General features: G+C 38.5%; 1 protein-coding gene across 2 annotated transcripts; it reads right to left on the reverse strand.

Moving 5' to 3' along the window:
* Window positions 1–10671: 10671 nt before the first annotated feature.
* On the reverse strand, window positions 10672–24986 carry LOC109066147 (alpha-N-acetylneuraminide alpha-2,8-sialyltransferase-like). Of its 2 annotated transcripts, XM_042722310.1 has the most exons (5): window positions 24042–24982; window positions 23089–23233; window positions 19448–19557; window positions 13381–13473; window positions 10672–11766 (listed from the first exon to the last, which is right to left on the reverse strand). In XM_042722310.1, exons 1-5 carry the CDS (start codon window positions 24218–24220, stop codon window positions 11274–11276), a joined length of 1020 nt encoding a protein of 339 aa, XP_042578244.1. In that variant the 5' UTR covers window positions 24221–24982; the 3' UTR covers window positions 10672–11273. The 2 variants fall into 2 exon arrangements, with proteins under 2 accessions (XP_042578244.1, XP_042578245.1); XM_042722311.1 differs by lacking the exon at window positions 13381–13473 and having other exon boundaries at window positions 24042–24986.
* Between the last annotated feature and the right edge of the window lie 21 nt (window positions 24987–25007).

The raw sequence follows: 25007 nt of genomic DNA on the forward strand, positions 1-25007 counted from the left end.
ATCCAAACAATAAACAAAGACTTGATGAGGTAAGGGTGGCTCCAGATGCCCAAACAAACAAAACCCAAGAACTTCAGGAAGGTGGCAGTGTGGAGGCGGAACAGGGGGAGGGATGGAGGGCCAGGCTTGTGAATCAGAGGCAGGTTCAGACTGTGGAGCAGAGACAGACAATGGAACAGAGGGGGACCTGGGCCATGGAGCAGTGACAGACAATGGAGCTGAGGCGGAGTGGTCCTAGCGGGGAGCCACGCCGGTGCAGGCCTAGCAGAACGGTGGAGTGGCACTGGCAGAGCAAGAAGCCAAGGTGGAGCAGAGACATGGACAGACCACTTGTCTATGGCAGAACAGGCAGAGAGTTTTTGAACGGCCTCCGTGGCCATGACAGGACAGGCAGAGAGTGCAAAGGTGGTCGCCACCACCTCGGGAGGTTCTGCAGCGGACGCTGCCACCTCTGGGTGCACTGAAGTGAATTCATGGTCAGGAGTGGCCTCAGAAGCAGACTCGGAGACAGGAGAGATCTCTGGAGCACAGTGTGCAGCCAACATGCTCAAAATGACGACTGCCATTACTGGAAGCACTGAGGGGACTCTGGCGTGGCCTGACATTGGTGAGAGCACTGAGGGAGGGTTTGCTGGCGTGGTGGTCAAAATTGGCTGTCATGACGAAGCTCTGGAATGGCGCCCCATGTCGTGACAAGACCGAGGATTGTTTTTCTCTGGAAGTTCAGCTGAGATGTGAGCTAGAAAGTTTATCCTCTGGAAAGGGCAGCCATTTTGTAGGGAGACTCCTGTGTGGCAGCCATCTTACAACGAAGCTCTTCAATGGCAGCCATGTTGTGGAGAATCTCTTGAGAGCAGGCTCTGGCTTGGCAGACGTGAAGAGGACTTGGCGTAGCAGGTTTGGCAGGAGTGAAGAGGATTTGGTGTAGGATATGTGTGTGTTGGTAGATTATGGCTTGCGTAGCAGATATGGTGTTAGTAGATTCTGGCTTGGCAGACATGACTGGAGTAAACTGGAATGGCGGCCCATGTCGTAACTTGCAGCTGTTGTGAGCAGGGCAGCCTGGAGTAGCAAGAAGCAATGGATGTTAGCAGGCTTTGGTATAGCAGACAAGGCGTGAATAGGCTGTGGCTTGGCATGGCATGACGTGAGCAGACCTCGGAATAGCAGGCGTGTACATGATTGGAGTAAACTGTGACTTAACTTGCATGTTGTGAGCAGGTCCTGGAGTAGCAGGCATGACATGAACAATTTGGGGCTTGTTATTCGGGATGTGAAGAGTTTATGGTGTGCTGGGCAATGTAGGATTGTGATCAATGTATTGTTCAAGTGACCAGTGTGGAGTATTGCGTGGCATTAAGTGTTTTTGTTTAAAAAAAAAAAAAAAAAACGGAATGTCCTTGAGGAAAGTATCATTAAAATCTACTAGGTAGCATAGTTCACAAAAATCTTCCACGTAGTCCTCAGAGCGATTACCTTGACGGAGGCTCACTAGGCGATCTGCTGGATTTGTTTTCTCTGGTCGTGTATTCTGTAATGAATGTCCACTGAAGGCGAGCATAGATGAACCCAAGTGCAGTTTATTTACAAAGTGCAATCCAAAATCCAAACAATAAACACAGACTTGACTCCCCAACAGCAGGTACATACGTTAACATTAATACACGACAGCCCACAATGGCAAAAACCTGAATACTTATAACAGACAAAGATGGACACATGACATGAACAAACCAATGGGGAACAAGGCACATGACTAAGACAACCAATGCATAAACAGAAGTATCACTACTTACTGTAAAAATAAGAGATTAATGTTTAGACTTTTGCATATTATAACCTGGAACTTGGATGTGGGAAATAATAACAAAGATAGTTTTAGCAACGTAGCACAGACGCTACAGAACACAGTTAGCTGACTAGCTATGTGTGCTACGCTAATATATAACTTCACAGTCATTACTGGCTTGTACTTTTACATCCAGAATATTATAGATTTATTTTTATACTTATTTTTTATTTTTTTTTGAGTTTTACACTGCTGTAATTTTTAAAGACTTCGTTTTATTTTAAGGTGAGCTTAAAGGGTACACTACTATAAAAATCACAGCTTATACATATTAAAATATGTATAAATTTAATATATGACCTAGATTATTTATTTAGCAAAATATTGTCTTTTTAAGAAATGTTACATGAAATTTATAAAAAATGGTTGCTGATCCAGTTAAGCTCAGTTTTCTCTCTTTAAGGTCTTCCACATTGTATATAAATACTTCATAAACAGACTTTAAATATTAACTGATGGTTGTCACTTTAAGTTAATCTTTAAAAAATGGGTAATAACTTATTTTCACAGCTTTAAGATGACAAAATCTAGACATAAATATAGTTTATGCCCAAAGATGAAAGAAACCTATTGTATCTGTCCAAAAAAGCGACTAAAGGCTGGAATACACTTTTAAAATGTGAACAGATTTTTAAAACACCAGGCATCATACACTTACCGACTTTGTAAATAGTCACAAAGGAAAACTGAGCATCATACACTAAACGACTGAGGATCTCTACACATGACGAATAAAAAACAATGTGTTCTAAAATGTGCTGAAAATATAAAAACATGTCTGATCTCCTCCGACTGGATGGAATCAAAGTCTGAAGCTAAAAAAATCTGTCTGTGACCATCATACACTATGTGATTTTTCTATGGAATCAGTCGATTCAAATCTGCAGACTGGCTCTGACCTTTGGCAACTAGCTTCAACTTCCCCAGACTGTAAATCGGTGGAAAATCAGGGCAAAAAATTGTGTAGTGTATTCCAGGCTTAAGAGACGATAGACAAGTTGACATCCATTAATAAGAGGCTTCATAATGAGGCTAGTTTCCGTGTTCATCCCCATAAATTACATTTTTTATTGGTTTGTTTTATTTTGGGGGGCAGCTGTGGCCTAATGGTTAGAGATTTGGACTTGTAATCAAGTCTCGGTGCCGGCAGGAGTTGTAGGTGGGAGGGAGTGAATGAACGGCGCTCTCTTCCACCCTCAATACCCATGGCTGAAGTGCCCTTGAGCAAGGCACTGAACCCCCAGTTGCTCCCTTGGCGCTGGATATAGCTGCCCACTGCTCCGGGTGTGTGTTCACGGTGTGTTCACTTCTCACTGCTGTGTGTGTGCACTTGGATGGGTTAAATGCAGAGCGCCAATTCAGAGTATGGGTAATTTGCGTGTGTTTTGACTCTGCAACTGCTGTCATTGTAAAATGTAAACACAAAGGATAGTGTTTACTAATGTTTCTAATGTTTATGTTACATAATGTTTCTGCTTTTCTGTCCCCGAGTAAACTCATAAGAGAGCTCATTAGGAGAACAGATTATATTGTGGTCTTAAAAATAGCCCGAGGGATCATGTCTGCTGGCTCACAAACCCACAAAGGAAATCTGCAAGGCCTGTGCACTGTGCACTACACCACGATGCTTTGCAATAATAAAGGAATTGTATGCAGCAGACCAAAGAGCTCGGCTTCGAAAATAGTGTGAAAAAAGTAGATAGCTGCTGAAAACTACAATCATGTCCCTTATGAAAAAGAAGTTTATTCAAGTGTGCTATTAGTATACTTCTTTTAAACTAAAAATAGGAAAGTATCCTTTTAGTTTACTTTTTATGTACTTCTCAGAAATGGGCTTTATGTACTTCTCAGAAATATACTTAAAATGACATTTAAGTATACTTGACTTATACTTACAAAAAGTCTAAATATACTTGAACTTTACTTAAGTATACTTAATAAAATAAACTTGAAGTATACTACTTTTTGGTAAGGGTAGTTGTGCAATGATGCCATCGTGTTCGATTGTCACAGAGATGATTGCATTCTGTTGTCATTTAAGAACTTGGCTTGGAGTACAGTATGTACAGTAGGTTAAGTCAAGAGTGACTGCTGACACAACTGCATTTTTTGTGTTGTGACCTTTTGCCATCCACCATACATACAGAGATCCCGCAGCTAATGTAAGCGAGTTCAGCGTACAAGTCTGTTGGTCTACTGGGAAACTGCGAAAGATGTCCTGTGTCAGTAGTCTTTGGAGAAGCACAAGAGTTCATTTCTGCTTTGTCATCAAGAGCTCTGCTGACCCTTCAGACATCATTGCTATTTACATATAAAGGGAAGATCTTTTTTTTGTAATATAACATCTAACTATAAAAATTCCTAGTACTCATGATGTGATTACCTGAAGGTATAAAACAATAGATGCATATAATTATACACAATGTTAGTGTATTTGCACTAACATTTATCCCCCCACTTATCCTGAATTGTGGAACACAAAAAGAGCAACCACTGAAATAGGTCAGGACATCTTCCCAGCTACTTATAAGAGGGTAAGTGGAGCACAAAGTCTGCCACCACCTCTAGGGCAAGTGCTGAGTATGTTGAACTGATCTCTGCCATGACAAGGAAAGCAAAAGGAAGTGTCTCTTTCACTCTCACGTCATGTCTACAAGGGCAAATTATAGTCTGTGAGGCCTGGGGGGCACCAGACTCTCTAGTTTCTCTTGTCAGTGTTTTCTAAAGTTGCAGTCAAAAGAACAAATACACTGTGTGCATAATATATTATATAAAACACAACAATATTGTTGCTGGTATATAACATCAAAGTTTCATTAAATGCGTGTTCACATCTACTTTTTTTTTTTTTTACAGGAAAAATCTAGGAATCCATGTGATCAGGAGTTCTGCATTGTTACTTGGTTTGAAAGTATCTTCTGTGTGAACTGTGCTTCATACATCACTACATTATGAAAGAAATGTACACCTGCTCCTTACCACGTGTAAATGGTGCGTAAAATGTTCTGTTCTTTTTTAGCAAACTGATAACACTGAATTTTGATGCACTGCCATCATAATATTGTACAAGTTCGTTTGCGTATTTTTTATTTTGTAGCTGAGAGTTGATAACTGTTTAGCTTTGGGTTAATCACAGCAGTTATTGGTATATTTTGGAGACCGGATGTGAGCGCAGTGGAGAGTAGGGAAGTGTAAACTGTCTGAGGTGCATTTCCCAAAAGCAACTACGGTCGCAAGTTCCTTCATTACAAATAGATTTCAGTTGATCTAGCTACCATAGTTAGCTAATGACGCTTTTGGGAAATGCACCCCTGGATGGTGTCATTTTTTACCCAGCCGTCCAATCAATGGAGGAGGGGCGGGACAAACACTACACCGACCAATCATCCTACTTGTACAACAACTGAACAACAATAGAGAAGTTAATATTGCTGGTTACTGGATGTTTATATTCAGTAATATTCTTCAAAATGAGGTGCTAGTAAAATGTTACTGCCGTGGATATTCCAAATGATAGCAATCAAAGCGTTTCAGCTGGAAAAACGCTGTGCCACCGAAGCGTTCTCAAACGCCACCAGCCGGTCAATTTAAGAAGACTGCCTGACAGTTTTTCAACTGGCTAAAAACACTTTGGTGAACAGGTTAATTGAATATTTATTGTTAGGCATATTGCCTATTAATCTTTTTTTCATTTATGCAATATACTGGAGCCAAACCTGAGAAAGTAGACCAGAATATTCCACTGTGTTCCTGGACATGCAATTTGCATAGCTGTAATTCATCAGTGGGGATTATGCTAACTGTGAATGAGCGTGCACATGCGCCCTATTTACGAATGATTGGAATTCATTAACATACATATTAAACTGTCAAATCTCATGTCTACGAATCCTTTGTGAATCCGGAGGAGAGTTTTTGGGAAGTATTAAGATGTATGTTGAGCTTATTCACTTTCCGGAAGTAGGCGAAAACATCCGGTATGCTTTTGTAGTGTAGACGCTCATGTCGTCAAATAGCCACTAAAGACCACATACGCTCTTTGCACACCGAGTCCGGAATTCTTGTAAAAAAAAAAAAAAAAAAAAAACTGCCTCACGTTGTGTCAATCATGTTTACACACTACCTCCGAAACTTTCGTCAATCATAAATTCGGATGAGGTTCGATTTTTTTATTTTTTTTGCATTCATGGCAAACATTTTGATAGGAAAGGATGGCAAATGTATAAAAAACGAAAAAAAAAAAAAAAAAAAAAAAAAAAAAATATATATATATATATATATATATATATATATATATATATATATATATATATATATATATATATATATATCATACGAAATATTAGATCAAAAGATAAGAAAAAGACCACACCAGTCCATACAGATCCTCCCTCAAAAAAAAATCAGGAAAGTGGTCAAGAGTGGACAAAAGAGACAGATTAAAACAGCAGGTGTAAATGGGAATGTGAAAATCACCACTTGTGATCCTATTGATAAAAACGCATCTCAAAAGCAGGTGTAAACAGGGCATTTGTGAAAGATTGGTGATGTCTGTGTGTACAAGGTAAGTGTAAGAGGAAGTGATCAGTGACAAAATTTTAATTTTGGGGTGGAGTAACCCTTTAAAATAATTTTAGAAAAACTAGAAAATTTTAGGAGTAGTAGGTAGTAATTCTTCAGTAGTGTCTTGCAATGCTAAAATATGTGTGAGTGGCATACATTACTGTACTAACAAAATAATAACCAATGGTGATGGTGCTTAGTGGAGAGAAGTGGATCTTAGGATCAAGATGTCAAAAATTGGAATTATGAAGGCCTACTTGCCTCTCATGCATGCCATTTCATACGAGAAGGCTGCTAAAATTGTAAAGATTTTGTTTGTGAAGTACAAGATATGCATGTATATGTATAGTAAATATGCATGTGCATTCTGTTGCATGGATCCCACAAAAGATTAGTGCAACATGCTCTTTGTCAGACACTGCTTTTCTCATGCTCATAGTCAGACTCAAATCTTCTGAATCACAAAATAAACCTAAGCATAACAGCTACTCACAAAATTGAATTTATGAAGTGCTAGCTACATTCCAAGTAAAAGTATCTAATCACAATCATATATAACTGTTACTGTATATGAACATGATGAAGTGTATGTCACTACCTAATAATATTGCCAACTGCAAATGGAAAGGCACTTTAGAATAGAATGGTTATGTGGGTGTTTAAATTGCTTCTACTTATTTATTTGCATCGCTATCTTATCACAGTCCCCAGTTGGCCTATTTAAAAAAAAAAAAAAAAAAAGCCATTCTAAACGTTCACCTCACTGGAGCCTCAGTGTAGCTGCAAAACCTCCATTCTGAACACCCACGCCAGTACAAAACCTATTATTATTCCAGAGGACAAAACCTCAGTTAAAGACGTGGAACACTGGGGAATTAAGAATATTGTGTAATAAAGTTCACTCTTTATCTGATTTGTATATGCTGAATGGAATTACACATGTCTTTTTTGTGACCACTTGGATACTTATGTACTGATAATAAAGGAGAATGTTCTGGGTTGAGTAGTGTTGAGAAAACTGTAGTTTCCCTAAATACACACTATATACAAGATGTGATTTTTTTTGGTCACAAAACTATATATTAATGTGTGGCTATTTATTATTAATATTTATTTCCAGCTCTCTTCATTACGTCTCTCAGTAGCCTGTCCAACAAATAACACCTTTGATCAATATGAGTCTTTTGGCCACCCACAAGGAGACAGCTGGGTCCTGACATTAAAAATGTATTGAACAGGAAATATATGTTCGTTCGATTTAAAATGTGCTTCATCTAGACAGACTGTTATTCATAGACTTCACACATACTGCAGCAAATGAGTTGACAGGACGTCTTTATTGTTTGAAAGCAATGTGTTGGCTTTTTTTCTTATCACATTTTCAATATTGGCAAAACCCAGGTGGCACATAAACAACGTCCAGCTCCGTTCCGGTTTATTTTTAGTAGATTGTGACATGCTCCAGTACAAACTGCTTGAGCCAAGAAGATTGACATGATAGGACACGTTTACAGCTTAGTGGAGTAAAACGTACTTAAGTATCTAAGATTCAAGCTCCTGTGAGCTTCATTGAATTTAACAGTGAATAGTACAGTTGAGGTAAGCTCAGTTTGAGAAGGGCACACACCCTCATATGGCTCAAAGGGCGGAACGTAAAATACATAATTGTTTGTGAGTTTCTCACTTGAAATCAGTTTCAAAAACCAATTACACATCACAGTCGTGCATGCCTACTTACAAACTACCTCACTCATTCACAATACTGAACAGCACAAAAAGGTGCAAAGAAAAAAATAATCATCAGCTCCAGCATTTAACACCTTCCCCGGCTTCATGTCTGCTAAAGTTGTGGTTTTCTGGCAATTAAGCAATGTAAAAAAAAAATACAGTAATGTACGTTGGTCCTTTTACAACCGTATGCAAGCACATTTTGAAACTCACATCCATTCACTTATCATAAATCATAATAAATTATTAAATCAATAGGTCTTTCCACATTTCTACACATCAACCTTGGTTGAAAATTCTTAAAAACAATTCTGTGAGGTTATTTATGTTTAAGTTTAAGGGGAAAATTAATAATCCTTAGATTTGTTTAAAAACTTGTCCTTGATAAAATAATGTCCATAGCCTTTTTAATACTGATAAAGGCACTCATTGGCTTAAAGTGTGAAAATATGGTAATGGGAATTTCTGAAGATACTCAGATGAGTGCACACATTTCCTTTGAGTGAGTCTCAAAAAACCTGCAAAGAACAAGTCCGGGCCATAGTTCACCCCATTTTTTTTTCATGATCACTAACACTTCTAGAATTAAGCACAAGCATTTATACTCCATTATTTGTTGTACTGTATTTTATTCAAGCCATTTTTTTTCTTTTCAGTTTTAGATTTTTCCAAACACATTACGATAATGAGAACATGGACGGGAAATGTGCTTAGTTGTCATTATTCATCTTGACTGGAGTGAAATGTGACCTGGTTATGTATTTTGTGAGATTCAACCATTACATAGCTCATAGTAGAGCTTCCCTACATTAATGCACAAGCAATACGTATACACAACAACTTCTATCTAAACTCATTTCAATCAGTTTCAAGTACACAATCTCAGTTTTGCCATGAGGGATGCCATAGTGTAGGAGAATCTCGCGAAGCAAGTTAGTTAAGCTCTTACAGCTAGCTACCTGAATGCTAACACACCTGATATAAATGGCATTTAAAGGCAACTGTTCTCCCTTTAAAGGAATTGTTCACCTTAAAAAAAAAAAAAAATCTGTTATTTACTCACCCTCATGTCCTTCCAAATCCATAAGACAAATCTGAAAGATTTCTGTCCCTCCACTGAAAGTCCATTATACCAAAACTTTGACGCTTCAGAAAGCTCAAACGAAAACAAATGAGGTTTGTTATCAGGCATCAAGAAAGTATGGTTGGGGTTCCATTTACCATATTTGAGATGCTCAAATGCACACATATGTGCATTGATCAATCTTTATGTATATCTTCCCTGCTGGTTAGGTATGTTCTGACGCTGGGATGCTGGTTTATGCTGGTCCTTTGCTGGTTTATGCTGGTCCTTTTGCTGGTTTATGCTGGTCCTTTGCTGGTTTTGTGCTGGTCCTTTTGCTGGTTTAAGCTGGTCCTTTGCCAGCACATGACCAGCATAAACCACCAAAAGGACCAGCATAAACCAGCAAAAGGACCAGCATAAACCAGCATCCCAGCGTCAAAACATACCTAACCAGCGTATGCTGTTTTTTTCAACAGGGTTTAATCTTTATGCCCCTTCAAAAGGCTTGGATTAAACTGCTTGATTGCTTTTACAATGTCCTAGTCTCAGGTTTCATTAACAATATCTCAGTTTGTGTTTCAAAGATGAAAGAAATGGGTTTTTCTTGACATTGGGTGAATAGTTGATGACAATTGTCATTTTGGGGTGAACTAACCCTATAAATACTGAGGTCTCTGGCTTTGAATTAAAATAATAGTGCATCCTCCAACCAGTTATACCTATTACAACTGTCTGTCAGTGATGATATATTAAGCTGGAGTGCATGTGTTACAGCTAGCACCAACAGATTTAAACCTAATTCCCTGTGTGCAGTTTAACAACAACAAAAAATAAGTCAAGGAAACAAGTTACTGGGCAGACTACCAAAATGGCTGCCAATACATTCAGATAAACTATGATTGGAAATAGTAACAAAACTGGTGATTGAGTATTTACATGTTCCGGACCAGGTTTCCAGCACCCTAACAGGCAAAAAACGTTCATCGTATGATTAGTGCCCCTTCAACCATGTGATAAGGGATCATTGCACCACTTCGTAACATCTAATGACTGAATGCAAACATATACAAATAACAAAAATTATAATTAAAGATGCTGCCACAGTAGGCACCGCAAACTCCTGTCATACTTTTTCCATTGGTACACAAACAATTCACACAATCTTCTACAGAATTTGGGCCTCCATCCGTTTTGTGGAAGTCTTCCAACTGGATGTGGTCTCTCAACCCATGATTTCCCACTCCAAGCTTGACAAAACACCATGGTCATGTAAGAAATGAGTCTCATGATGGATCTAGACTGACAAGGTGGTTTTCAGTAAATGTCCTACTTGACATGTCACTGAATGTCAAAAATAAATACAACTAGAAACATACTTGCAATAATACGTGAACTGCAGCCTTCACTTTAAACCCGTTTCAAATTTTTGAAACAGGATTTATTCTGTGGCTGTACATTCAATTCCCATCTTCCCTTTTCCAGGCTAAACCTGTATTTGTACACTGATTTGTATAAATGCGAACACTGCGAGTAAGATTTTCACATTATTCCTTATTCTATTTCCTCAGAACTCCAGAGAAAGAGTGTTCATGACAAAAGGAAACAAAAATATGCCAAACGATCAAAGCATTGCTCTCAATTTCTGAGTTCCCATTTAAAGTTCTTAAGACATTGTTTGAATCAGCCCTTTCCCTATTCTCTCTTTATATTAAGTGAACAAATAGTCCTTGGATTCAAAAGTCCAACTGCTGGAGGATGCAGTTTAAATGGGTCCCATAACACCGGAGTCCCTCAACACCCCGCGACTTCTTCAAACTGACACAACAAGCTTCTAGTGAGTGCATACATGAGGATGGGTACACATGCAAGTCTTTACAACAGTCCTTTGGCAACAAGAGGGTGGGGGTGTGTTGGGAGCAGTTGAGGTTCAAGCATATAGACACCAAAGAGAGGCCCAGCTTTGGGGGTGGGGCATCACCTCACAACCCACAGTATTCTCATGCTAATTACAGGATGGCTGTCCTGTTCCTGTGGGGATATACGGAGTTGCCCTGGCAACACTTCCACTTATTTTTCCTTCTTAGGCTTCTGTCCTTTTTTTGCACAATCGCCGACCCGCATACGCAGCGTGCCGCTCTTATGCAAGTGCCAGAGTTGCAGAAATTCTTCAGGCATGGCGTGAAATCTCGAGGATGGGAGAATGTTGTCATAATAATGGTGGCTGACCGGCCGCTCATCCAGTCCCACCGAAAATGGCCAGAAACCGTAAGCGGTCACCTCTTCACACAAGCCAAGGGCAAGGCTCACCAGGAACAACCCTGTGGACAGGCGTTTGCCATGGACGCCGTGGTTCTTCCAGAATTGACCAACGTTTTTAAGGAAGTCCGGGTTGGCAAACAGGACAGTCTGGTTGGAGGCGAAGTCTGCAAGGGCGTGGTATGCCCGCAGGGAGGGTTCAGTGCCGGGCTTCATGGAGAACGCTGGTATGTAGATGTAGCTGGAACCATATGCCTTCATACTCTCTACAAAGGATTTGCGGGACCACAGTAGGTTCTGAAAGCTGATAGTGAAAAAAAGAGGAATGATAAACATTTTTTTTATGTCAATATGCAGTGATGTGTTCTTTAAGTAAAAAATGTTCTTTCTGTACCCAAACTGTTTCATTTAAAGATACTGTGGCCACAATTAATGAATGAATGGATTCAGAAATCAAATAGACCCCTGAATCTAACTGTCAGTCTATTACTGACACACAGTTAACTTTAGCTCTATTTATTTTCTTTTTTGCTAAACATCCTGTTATTTCCTTGGCATTGTGTGAATAGTCAAGTTATAATGAATAAAGTATCTGAGCTTGAGCTTGTTTCTGAATGTCTCATATACCTTTAGGAACACACACATTATAACACAAGCATATTAATATGCTGTTTTTAATAACATATATATAAAAAAAAATGTTTAATGGGGTCCTATTTTGCTTTTTTACTTTTTAAACTTAAGTTAGTCTGTAATGTTGCTGTTTGAGCATAAAAAAGATCTGCAAAGTTACAAAGCTCAAAGTCCACTTCAAAAGGAGGTATTTTATTTAACAGAAATCACTTTTCAAAAACTACAACGAATGACTCGTTTGGCCTACAACGCATATTCTCTGGGATTTGTGATATCACAAATACAGACGAATGGTATGGGACCTAGTTGAGCTGCACTAGAGAAGGCAACGAGTGTTATCACTATGTCGGAGACATGCTAACTTTTCCAAAGCAGACAAACTTAAGAGTGGTTACAATCATCCGGGTTTAAATTGCACTCAAATTGATTTGATTTTGACGCAATATTTACACTGAAGCTGGCAGGCAATATTTACACTGGCCCAGCTAACCAATCACATCACATTTCATATTTCAGAAGGCAGGCCTTCATTTGATACAGGAACTATTTGAGGCGTTCATGCCAGACTGGGGAGAGAGGTGTTGTAATAATGTAAAATATGTGAAAAGTAATGTGTTTTTCAAACAACCTAGTATGAGAGCCTGTTCTAGTACAACCCCAAAACAAAATCAAGACTTTGTAAAAAAAGCATAATAGGACTCCTTTAAGAAAAATGACCCTGGTACTGACAGGGCACTTTGGAGATCTCCTGCCAGCTAATGCAAGAAGCAAGCAAGCTAACCCACTAAAAAAGGTTGATATTCATCCCTCAAGACATGTAGTCAGCTGTCTGGAAACCTGTGTGTCCTTTTCTGACCATTCAGTCTCATAACCCCCCCTCCCCCCACCTTCCTGCCGCAAACCAGCCCTGAAAGTGCATTAACTCGTGCAACCCCAGTGCTGGGACACACTCACTCACTCATTCACAGACACTCACTACAGCCAATTTACTTTGTTCAATTTCAATTTCAATTTTGATTAAATTCAGTAATGCTGTCAACAAAGCAAAGCCCGCTGTGACAAAAACAAAAGTGTGCATCTATTATGAAAATTACGGATATCTCCTGGTAGAGCAGAATGGTGCGGCCATGAATCTAAATCCTTGTTTCCAATGTTATTGGTATCCACTACTGAAAGATTGTTATTATAATTAAAGTATCACAAGTGAATCCATAACCCCCCTATAGACAAAAATAAAATAAAATAAAATACAATAAAAAATAAGTGAAGAGGAGAAGACACGTACTTCTTTTCAATAATGCTAGGATTCGCGCTCACCAGGTGTGTTCTGGTACCAACATCAGTGGTGTACTCTTTGGACAGAGGAGGAAGGTTACATCTAGAGGTAGAGGAGATAAAGATTGCAGAAAAAGTTTTGCATTGATGTTTTTCAGTTCATGTCACAAGAAAACATTGTTTCTTACAGTAACTACATTAATAAAAGTACCAGGTCTTATTGTGATGCTACTGATACATTTAGCTCCACATTAACACTTTGCCTATCACAGGTTAGCACAGGCCAGCAACCAGTTAATCAAGGTCTTAAGGATCACAAAATCTTCTACGCAGGTGTATTAGAGATGAATGCAAGAAAAGTGGCCCTCCAGCAGCAGTATTGGACATTCTTGAGTTAGCACTAGCAGCAGCATCTAGCCCCTGATTCACTGATACTCTCTGTGACCATCAAGCTCTGAGCTCCTGACAAGAAAATGACCAAAGTTAAAAGACCAAGCTGACCCGAGCAATTATCAATCTCTCCTGTCCTCTTCCTCTTCTGTGTTTCTGCTGTCAAGGCCACATAGTACCAATACATCTCCCAATAATAATCAGTGACCACTTTTCCACACTACACTACACACACACACACACACACACACACAACCAACCACCATCTGCATGCACTCCTCCTATTCTACTCCCATTCCTTAGAACATGATCGTCTCCCATATTCTACAGGAGACTACACTGCTGTTAACTAACTCTCACTCTAATCATCACATCTCTCATGACTGTCAACTTTCCTTCCATAATTAAGTAGGCTAAAAAAGTCTAAACTTGACCCTAGTACTCTCTAGTCTCTCTCTTCCCTTTCTCACAAAATCCCTAAGTATTCAATCAGTACTTTTTCTCTGACAGGACAAGCTATCCAATAACAACCAATCTAGCTGCAACAGCAGACATTCCACTGACACCAACTGGCTGTCAATAAATCTCTACACCTGAAAAGAGAGAATTTCAGATCATATCATTGCTTTGTTGCCTTTAATACTGTAAATAACTAGATTCTCCAGTCCAACAGTTCTGACCTGGGGCCGGTTGCACCAGCTGGACGTACACCCGGTCGTAAGACTAGGCTGGACGTAAAATGCACTTTAATTTGTGTGTCAAATTTATACCCGTTGCACCATCTCGGCGTAGGGCTACGTCTGAGACTAAATCTTATGCCTAGTCAGAGGTAGGTGTAAAGTGAAAAGAAATCTTACTGCAGACGTGAACTGTAATGTTTTTGGTCTTGTCTTTTCGGCCAGGATAAGCGATATCAATCGCGAAGCTCGGTGTTGCCTAACGTTACCACACTGCCGATAGTAATTGAATAGGCTACAAGATATATTTCTGTACAGCATGTAATAATTATGCAGTTAAATATTACATATGAACTGGGATTATTAAAAGAAAATGAACCATTTGACATCTTGCTTGGAAGGACAGTGTAAATGCTTGGAAATATTTCATGTCTTTAATTCCATTCATTATTTGTTGCGTGCCTGCCACCCAATAATCTCAATAAGTTTTGTGCTTTGTTACTTTTAATCAGAAATGAATGGTCAGCTTTCAAATATTTTCACGAAATACAAACTATAAACGTGTTTTTTTTCTGCTAGAGAAAGACACCAGTAAAACACAAAATGTCACGTTAAGTCACATTTACCTCAGGAAAGACAGTCACATAAACTTGATAGTCAACTATAAAAAATAACTCTAGAGAGAAGCATTGTATTACATTTATTATATTTTACTTAACCTTGATGAAATCTGTCATGGGAATGTGCAGGGAGACTTCAGATATAAAAACACGGACTTAAATGTTTACTCAATGAAATCATGGCACGGTGGCTTCACTTGTTATGATGTCTTGAGCAATTCAGTTCTATATTAGTAGTTGTAGCCACTGCGGCGTAATGTCGTCTCAGATTGATCTATAACTGCGGGAAAATGTGTCGGCATGGATGCACATTGTCTACGCTGGACATAGTTGCGCCTGATCGTGGTGCAACAGCTGTAAATATTTATCATAAAGCTAGACGTTGCAAAGCCCAGCATAGGACTTACACCCAACTTTTTTTACATCTAGCTGGTGCAACTGGCCCCTGGGCATCACAGGTATGGCACTTACATGTTTACAGTGTTTCCTTACAGGCAGGTCCTTTATAGGTTTCCGGAGAGGAGGGATGTCTAAACTAAGCACTGGGGTGCCTCAGGGTTCAGTGCTTGGTCCTCTCCTTTTCTTGGTATACACAACCTCACTATGCTTGATCAAACAGGCACACGCCTTTTCCTATAACTGTGGAACTTATATGCAGCTTTACCTGTTGTTCCATCCTGATGGCCCCATACTCTCAGCTTGCATATCTGCTTGCCCTTCAGACATTTCAACTTGGCTAGAGTTGGGGTTGCCCAAACTTGCAACTCCAGAGCTCGGAAACCACAACCAACCAGTTAGTTGACTACCTTGTCACTGTTCAGTTGGATTCATCAACACTAACGCCAACCAGGACAAGGAACCTGGTGGTAGTGTTTGATGACCAGTTTACTACCCACATCTCAACAAAAGCCTGGTCATGCAGGTTAATGTTTTATATTATCAGGAAAACCAGATTATTTTTTTCTGGGCACATTGCGCAGATCCTTAACCAAAAACTGGACTACTGCAATGCTCTATTGGCCAGCCTTCCAGTCAGCACATATAAGCCTCTGCAGATGATCCAGAACTTGGCAGCACATCTACTCTTCAATCAATCAAAGAGGTTCCACGCCATATTTCTGTTGGTTTTACTTCACTGTCTTTCTGTTGCTGCATACTTCAAATTCTCTTTGGGAATTGATACTGGCTTTTTATAACTGCAACTGCAAATGGATCCTCCTACTTAAAAAGTTCCCTTCTGCAATTAGAGTCAATAAATGAGGGACACAAAAAATGTGTTCACAATGAGGCACCTTTACACCTCTGCAATGGGATGAGCTTCCTACCGTCACCCATTACTACTTTTAAGAAACAGTTGATGACAAATCTTTTCCTCATGCACTTTTCTAAACCATAAAAGTTTTCTCTTTCTGCATTTCACCTTTGCTTTAGTTTGCGTACTAATGTACATATTCAAACTTGGCATTATGTGCTGCAAATATTGCTAGATGGATGCATTTTCTAAATTAATATATATATATATATACACACACACACAGTGCCGTGAAAAGGTTTTTGCCCCCTTCCTGTTTTTATTTTTGCATATTTGTCACACTTAAAAGATTTAATAATCAAACTAATTTTAATATTACACAAAGATAACTCAAGTAAATACAAAATGCAGTTTTGAAATATCATTTCATTTATTAAGGGAAAAAAAGCTGTCCAAACCTGTCTGGCCCTACATGAAAAAGTAAATGCCCCCTAAATTTAATAACTGGTTGTGCCACCTTTGGCAGCAATAACTGGAATCAAGCATTTGCGATAACTGGCAAGGAGTCTTTCGAATCACTGTGGAAGAATTTTGAAACACTCTTCTTTGCAGAATTGTTTTAATTCAGCCACACTGGAGGGTTTGAGCATGGAAGGACTGTTTAAGGTCATGCCACAGCATCTCAATCGGATTTAAGTCTGGACTTTGACTTGGCCACTCCAAAAAAAAATTGTTTTTCTTGAGCCATTCAGAGGTGCATAGATAACCCAAGTGCACTTGAGCTCGAGGTTACAAACTGATGGCCGGACAATCTCCTTCAGGATTTTCTGAAAGAGTGCTCCAAAAAAACCTGAACAAAGCAGCACCAGATCATCAGATTACCACCACCATGTTTGACTGTTTGGACTGTTGGTTTTATGCCAGTGTTGGTTTTATGCCAGGTGTAACCAGACACACACCTTCCAAAATGTTAAAACTTTTGTCTTAACACAGAATATTTGCCCAAAAGTCTTGGGGATAATCAAGATATTTTTTGGCAAATGTGAGATGAGCCTTTGTGTTCTTTTTGGTCAGCAATGGCTTCTGCCTTTGAACTCTCCCATGGATGCGGTTTTTGCCCAGTCTCTTTCTTATTTTTGAATCATGAACACTGACCTTAAATGAGGCAAGTGAAGCCTGCAGTTCTTTAGATGTTGTTCTGGGTTCTTTTATGACCTCCTGGATGAGTCTTTGTTGCGCTCTTGGAGTAATTTTGGTTGGTTGGCCACTCCTGGGAAGGTTCTCCTCTGTTCCAAGTTTTCTTTATTTGTGGATAATGGCTCTGACCGTGGTTCGCTGGAGTCCCAAAGCCTTAGAAATGGCTTTATACCCCTTTCTAGACTGATACATGTCAACTATTTTGTTTCTCATCTGTCCTTGAATTTCTTTAGCTCACAGCATGAGGTGTTGCTCTTTAATGCTTCACTTTATCAGAGAGGTTCTATTTAAGTGATTTCTTGATTCAACAGGTCTGGCAGTAATCAGGCCTGGGTGTGGCTAGTGAAATTTGACTCAGCTTTCTAAAATGATGTGGTTAATCACAGTTCTTTCATGATTTAACAGGATTAATAGGAACAGTTACTTTTTCACATAGGGTCAGGTAGGTTTGGACAGCTTTTTTTCCCTTAATGGGGTCATATGATGCGATTTCAAGTTTTCCTTTCTCTTTTTTTAGTGTTACAAGCTCTTGGTGCATAAAGATCTGTAAAGTTGCAAAGACTAAAGTCTCAAACCCAAAGCGATATTCTCTATGAAAGCAGGAAGGGGGCAAAAACCTTTTCATGGCACTGTATATATACATATATATATATTAGGGGTGGAATGATACATGTATTCGTACCGAACCATAATGGTATGGACATCTCGGTTCGGTGCATGAGGCCTTACAACAACTACAGGCAATTCACCCCCAACCCAGAAGGGGGTGCCCGCAGCAAAGCACTGCTGTTTGATAACCATCCTCCAGTAGAAGAACAGCGAATGCCATGAGATGCGCACTTGAAAACAAAGCCCACTAGACAGTGACCATGTGCTGACTCTGAATGCATCTCTCACAGACTGACAAAGGAGTATACTTTAAAGGCTTGTGCACTCAACTGTTTGCGAAATGGAGCTTTGCGTCGTGTATCCTTCCTCTCTCATTCGGCACAAATCCAAATATTCCATAATTGCGATGTAACGTATCTGAATGCTAAACTATTATTTATTATGTAAATTAACATTAAAGGATTTTTACTTCAATCACGTTCCAGCTGTGACACAGAGGTGGATGCGCTGATGTATGGTTCACTGTATTTTATTTTGATAAAGTACCAACTGCGCTGTCGAGTAAGCAATGCTGGAACTGATGTGTTTTGTGTCTGTGTGTGTGTGTGCGCATGCGCCAGGGCGATTACTTTGACTGTTTCTTTATACCAGCAGAATCAACTTTAAACACTTATTGTCTTATTAATAATGCATCACTTTATTAAAGTCTGCTTTTATTTGTGTACACTCACAATGAAAACAAAACATTGTGCTTTTGTAAAATAGAGAAAACAAAACATTGTTCTTTTGTAAAAAAGAGAAAAAAATAGGATGTCGCTTTCTGCCATTTGAGTTTCCTTTCTTTGAACAAATTAAGTGTCACAGAAATTAACTGAAACTCTGCGTATATAGGCTACGTTATGTTTTTTCTCTCCCTTATCTGTAAACTGAATCAAATATATTTCAAGAATTTATTCCTTGTATGTACATATGTACTCCAAATTATATATATATATATATATATATATATATATATATATATATATATATATATATATATATAATATATATATATATATATATATATATATAAAACAATGTAATAATATTTAGTATTTTCACATCTAGGTGGATTTTTTTTTTTTATTTGTACTACTGTCTGTTCAAAATAAATCAAAAGAAACTGAGCATAGTAGATTTTTACTGTTTTTTCCCTGTTGTACCAAAATCGTACCGAACCGTGACCCCCTGAAGCGAGGTACGTACCGAACCGTGACATCTGTGTACCGTTCCACCCCTAATATATATATATATAAACAATATAAACAAATATAAACAAATATTATTTCTCACCTCATGATAAATTCAGCTTGGTCAATTTCTTTTCCACAGCCACTGTGTTTCAGGACCCCTCCATTGCCCACAACTGAACACTTCTTCAGAGGAAGCTGCAATGGTGTATCCTAGCAACACAAAAACAGTGTGATTTACACAAATGGGTCAAAGCAATAAAGAGTCTCACACACACAGTACATTTCCATTTGTTTCTTTTGATGAATACATATTCAAATCAAGGTTACTGCAATATTCATATGCTTCAAAGAGTGGTGAACCTCTAAGTAAAACTGAATCGATGAAAAGACCCATTGTAAGCCCCCTGGCGATTAATTTGCATTACAGGCCACAATTTCATCTCACACATTCATAATTAAACACTCATCTTCAGACATTTTCCTTCTACTGGAGTTATAGGCAAACCAAGAACAAGCCAAAAAATCCAAAGCAGATGACCTTTTTTTTGTTTAAAATTAGTTGTGCTTACAAGTTTTTTAGAATATTGTGGGTACATGGCATGAAGTTGATACACTGTTGCTAAGCTTCCGAGTGGTGGTTGTTTCTTAATGGTCCAGAGCAGAAAGGCTTAGCCCATAGTCTGTATCCCATTATGATCCCTAGTACATATGGCTTGGGTCTACTAAAAATTAACAGACTTGTGTTAATACAGAATGTATCTGTTATGTTGTAGGGCACTATGATTTCTGTGATGCGGAAAATGCAGTCGGAATCCAGTCATAAAAACGGAATTCACAGTTTAATGCAGAATGTCAAGGAATTTTAATTTTTTTTAATGAATTAATCAAAAGTAGGTCATTACACTTTAATTAAATCGTGATATGGATTAGTATCTTTAAATATTAAGGCGCAAAAGTCGATTTAAATATGAATCCTGCATTTTCTGCGAGTCTCTGTTAATGAATGATGCAGACGCGTGGTTTCATTTATTACATGCCTACGCACACGCGTGACGTTTGCGGTGATTTCAGCATCTGCCGTCTCACTAAATGTGGACGTAAACACATGAACAACATCTCCAGAACTGCTCTGAGAGTCACTTCATGAGCATTTGACCGTTTGATTTGAGTAAAACTAGCATCATCAGTATCACATACACAGACCTGTAAAAGTATTCACAGCAACCCGTCAAAAACAAACATTTTTAAAGAGATAATCACAAAACAGTTCTTCCATGTTTTAATTTTAATAGTAAATAGTAAAATAGTTTAATAGTAAAAATTAAGTGATGTGAAACTGATGTGAAAATGTATACATTTAATGATTTTAATTAATTAGACATGCTTTTTGATTAATACAATTTAATTTAACTATTAAAATGTAGTTGAGAAAAATTAAAATGGGAAAAAAAACTAAACTAAAACAAAAAAAGAATCTAGAAAAATGAAAACGGAAAAAATGGAATTTGGAAAAATAAATAAAATGGAATTTAGGAAAAATACATATAATATATATTACATGATTTAAAAAACCTTGCTACACTAACTGAGACTTGTTATAGCACTTGCATATCATTGCTCTTTTGTTGACTTTGATTGCTTCCATTGTCCTCATTTGTAAGTCGCTAAATGTAAATATGCAAGGAGAGTGAAAGAATAAAGATTAACAAAGTAAATTGTTAATCTGTTACCACACCCTCTTCCTTCGTAAAAACGGCCATTTAGTCACAAGGAATATGATAAAAGACTGTAACCTACACTCTTTTCTTTCTTCCATGTAGTTTATCTAAAGCTACAAATTCATACTTACAGGTAACAATCCCTACCATCTCACAGGTAATCTCAAATTGGCATCTATGACACGCAGCAAATTTAATATGGCAATGAATCATGAATGAATAATGCAGCAAAATGCTAGAAAAAGCACATTGGGTTGGCACTTTGGGCTGTCATTGCAAAGGGTTGTTAAAAAGACGAGAAATGCATGCTTCAACTTTTCTTCAGTTATTCTGGCATTCCCACAATAAGAACCAATGTAGTGAAACATCTGGTCAGTTTATTTTCAGTTTCCCACTAACAAAATAGCTAAGAAGGCTGAAGCATAAATCACTGAAAAAAATATGCCTGTCCGGAACAAACAGTGAAGCATTCCATTGTGTTTATACTATATATCAGCACTCTCTAAATTAATTAAAGGACAGGAATGAACTACTGTATATTTTAACCTGTAAATGTTCTAATCTGTTGTTACAGGGTTTGCGATTCTCAAACATTACTGGAAGACGTTTTTAGTTAAAGCAATGATCTACACCTATGATTACAGGTAAATCCACTTTAAAAAAACAAATCTTTTGGACACCAGTTGGTGAAACGTCCTGCAAAAATCCCTAGAAGAATGAAGCTGATCAGTGCTGTCTTATCTGGCATCACTGATAAATAATGTTCTGATAAACATTACAAGCAGATGGTTAAACTCAGTTTCAGTAAGTCTGATGTATGCTGAAACATAATACTGAGAATGACAGTGAACGTACGTGTAAAAAAATATCTTTTTAATGGCTTTTCTGGTCACAAAAGAACCATTAAAAGATGACTAAATGTACTATAAAATTATTCATTGACCCATTTTTAAAAAAACAAAAACAAAAACACTGTATCCATAGTAATATGGCTGCATAACTCATAGATACATCATTGAATAAACGTACTAAGATCACAGTGTAACTACATTAGAGTGAAGCACGGGTGTGTGAGTGTGTGTAGGATATTGTGTTGTGTGTTTGTGTGCCCATCAATAATGAGCATGGGCTCTGAGACAGTGTAGGAGGAACACTGCGACTGAAAGGCAGAATGGTGCCCAGGACAGGACAATCAGGGCCCATGCGGGTGTCTCTCCCATGCCTGTTTATTTTTAGAAGGCAGAGTGCTGTGCTGAGCTTCATGGAGAGTGTGGGTGGAAAGAAAAAAAAAAGGGACCAGCTGCTTCGCTTTCAAACACTTGCACATTAATAATTATAAAAAATTCCAGACATTTATCTGTAAGTTCAGGTAACTGAAAAAAAAAAATGTTCAATTAGATTTAAAACACCTTAAAGGGATAGTTCACCCAAAAATGAAAATTCTGTCATCATTTACTCACCATCATGTCGTTCCAAACCTGTATGAGTTGCTTTCTTATACTGAACATAAAAGAAGATATTTTGAAGATTGCTGGTAATCAAACAGTTGGTGGTTGCCATTGACTTCCATAGTAGGAAAAAAAATACTATGGAAGTCAATGGCAACCACCAACTGTTTGATACCTACTAATACCGAAAGAAACAACAGTAATGGCTCTCTCTTGATTCAGTGTAAAATTCTTGTTTTGGTTCTGCTGAATTTTTGGCTAACCATACTTGTGTGTGCATATTGAGCATATAATCTTGAATTAACAGGAATTTGGAACAGTACACTCTTCTGTCATGCATTAAAAACTGTTAGGATGACAAATTAATGTGAAAATACAAGGAAGTCAACACAAGGAAGTACTATCTGTTTAATATTAGTTTTAATATTTTTAGCCTTACATTGTTACAAAATGTTAAGCTGATACCAGATTTGGATTCAGATAAATAATTGGATTTCACAAGAATCACCAGTCACGCTTAATAGATCTATATCCCAGCATAAAGATGTAGCATTAACTTTTATGAAAGACAGTACCTGAACAAAGATTGGGTAGGTTTCATTGGTGACCGTGTGATAATGGTAGATCTCTCCATCGTACCACAAGACTTTGCCTATTGGCGAGTTCTCCTTAGTAACAGCAAACATCCTCTTTGGGTCGCAGCATTCTGTCAACAGTTTCCTGTCAAGAAAGAAAATTTGATTTTATGACACTGATTATGGGAAGCAGAAGTAAAGGCTTTTGAAATAGTCCATTAAAATTGACTGGGAACAAATACACATTTTTGAAAGCACAAAGTATTTTATTCAGCAAAAAGGAAGTTTGCAAGTCTGCAGGTTTTGTGAAGTAAAAGTTAAGACTTTTTAAGTCCAAGTAAAGAAAATTTAAGGAATTATTGAAAGGGGCCACAATGAAATGTATCAAAATAAAGTGCATCTATGATTACAAGAACAACAAATATCTGCCAGTTTTTGTAAAGGTAAATAAAGACTTTTTTCTTCTTCAAGTAATGTTTTGCAGCAGATATTTTCTATTGTTCAACAGACTTATTTCTAATTTAATAATAATAAAGTATGATATGCTGACAGAACAATATTTTGCTACAGTTGTCGCAACAAATTTTAATACAAAGTCAGAGAAAAATAACTGAATCAGCCTCTTTGTGACGTCACAAAGACCTGCCTTCACTATTGAGTTCAGAGCGGGGACAGATCACGTTTCAAACCTCTCTGCGCATGTGCGTTCTCTTGATCGATTTTCAGGGGAGATTTCTGCACTCTGCGATACTCATAAATCAGCATAAGAGCTAGATTACATGGATGAGATACTGACTGCAACCGCTCCATTTACGTAATTACAGTTACACGTCATTTCAAATCCTGTCACGGGTACCAATTTATCTCAGATGTGTGGCCATGCGCATTACAGATGCGCTCACAATGAATGGCTCTTGAATGCGACGAATCAAAACGCACTGAAATAACGTTACCTGTACAGATCTACTCCGGTTTGGTTTCTGCTCCACGTTTGTCCCTGCCGCAGTACCTCATCCACCATTTCCTTGTCGCTGGGGATCCTGTACACAGGGAAGATGTAGAGCCACAACAACGCCAAAACACCCAGAGTGGCCCATATATACTTGCTCCGGTGACATCTCAAAGACACCATTCTGCCGATCTGATCAGACAAATGCCTAACGTTAGTTCAAAAACGTGCTCACGGCTGAGCCGTTTATTTCGGTACCGCTGCCATTAGGAGCAACACGCCGCTGAGATACCGTTATCCTGCTATTCCCATTACGCGCTGTGAAAGAGGCCAGCAGCGGTGTACCAGTGTTAGATTTTCATGCACGCATCAAATTCCTCCTCATTCCATGCATTGCTGCTTCGCTGATGAATGCGCTCACAATCACGGTCAACTTCTTCTGGGATGCGGCGGATGCGATCGCCTTCATCGGTTCCGTCTGGCCCAGCAGGAGGAATCTCACGGGATTTTATACGGGATCCAGATATCTTCTGCCCCCATCACCCCTAATGCAAACCGTCTTGAACTCTCCAACAAATCTGATCCCTGCGCTAGCCGGATTCATAATGTCTTTAACACCACATCACGGCCCATTTCTGTGTCCTGCTATGCAAATGAATTTTTAGGCAGTCCCTCTCAACCTGGCCATCTCCGATGTAATCTTCCGAGTAAGTGAGAGACAAAGCTTAGTTTGTGACTGCTTTAGTACACATCACTGCCCTCATTATTTGTTACGGTGCTGCCTCCTTCTGGTTAATGTAGTCACATGAAAACGGCTGTGCATACTGCACGTTTTTTTTTTTACCGTGGCCGGGAAGTGCAAAACAACATTACGAAGTGTAAAACACTTTTACGAAGCTCGAGACAAATTTACATTTTGTAAAACATTTTTACCTATCATAAAACACAATTACATGGGAAAAACACTTTT

Source organism: Cyprinus carpio, chromosome B4 (assembly GCF_018340385.1).
Source record: "Cyprinus carpio isolate SPL01 chromosome B4, ASM1834038v1, whole genome shotgun sequence".
NCBI lineage: Eukaryota > Metazoa > Chordata > Actinopteri > Cypriniformes > Cyprinidae > Cyprinus > Cyprinus carpio.

Coding starts and splice junctions, on each gene's coding strand:
- LOC109066147 (XM_042722310.1), bottom strand. CDS start 24,220: ATGGTGTCTTTGAGATGTCACCGGAGCAAGTATATATGGGCCACTCTG. Junction 23,234..24,041: donor ACCGGAGTAGATCTGTACAG/GTAACGTTATTT, acceptor CTTTCTTGACAG/GAAACTGTTGACAGAATGCT. Junction 13,474..19,447: donor CAAGCTGAATTTATCATGAG/GTGAGAAATAAT, acceptor CTCTACCTCTAG/ATGTAACCTTCCTCCTCTGT.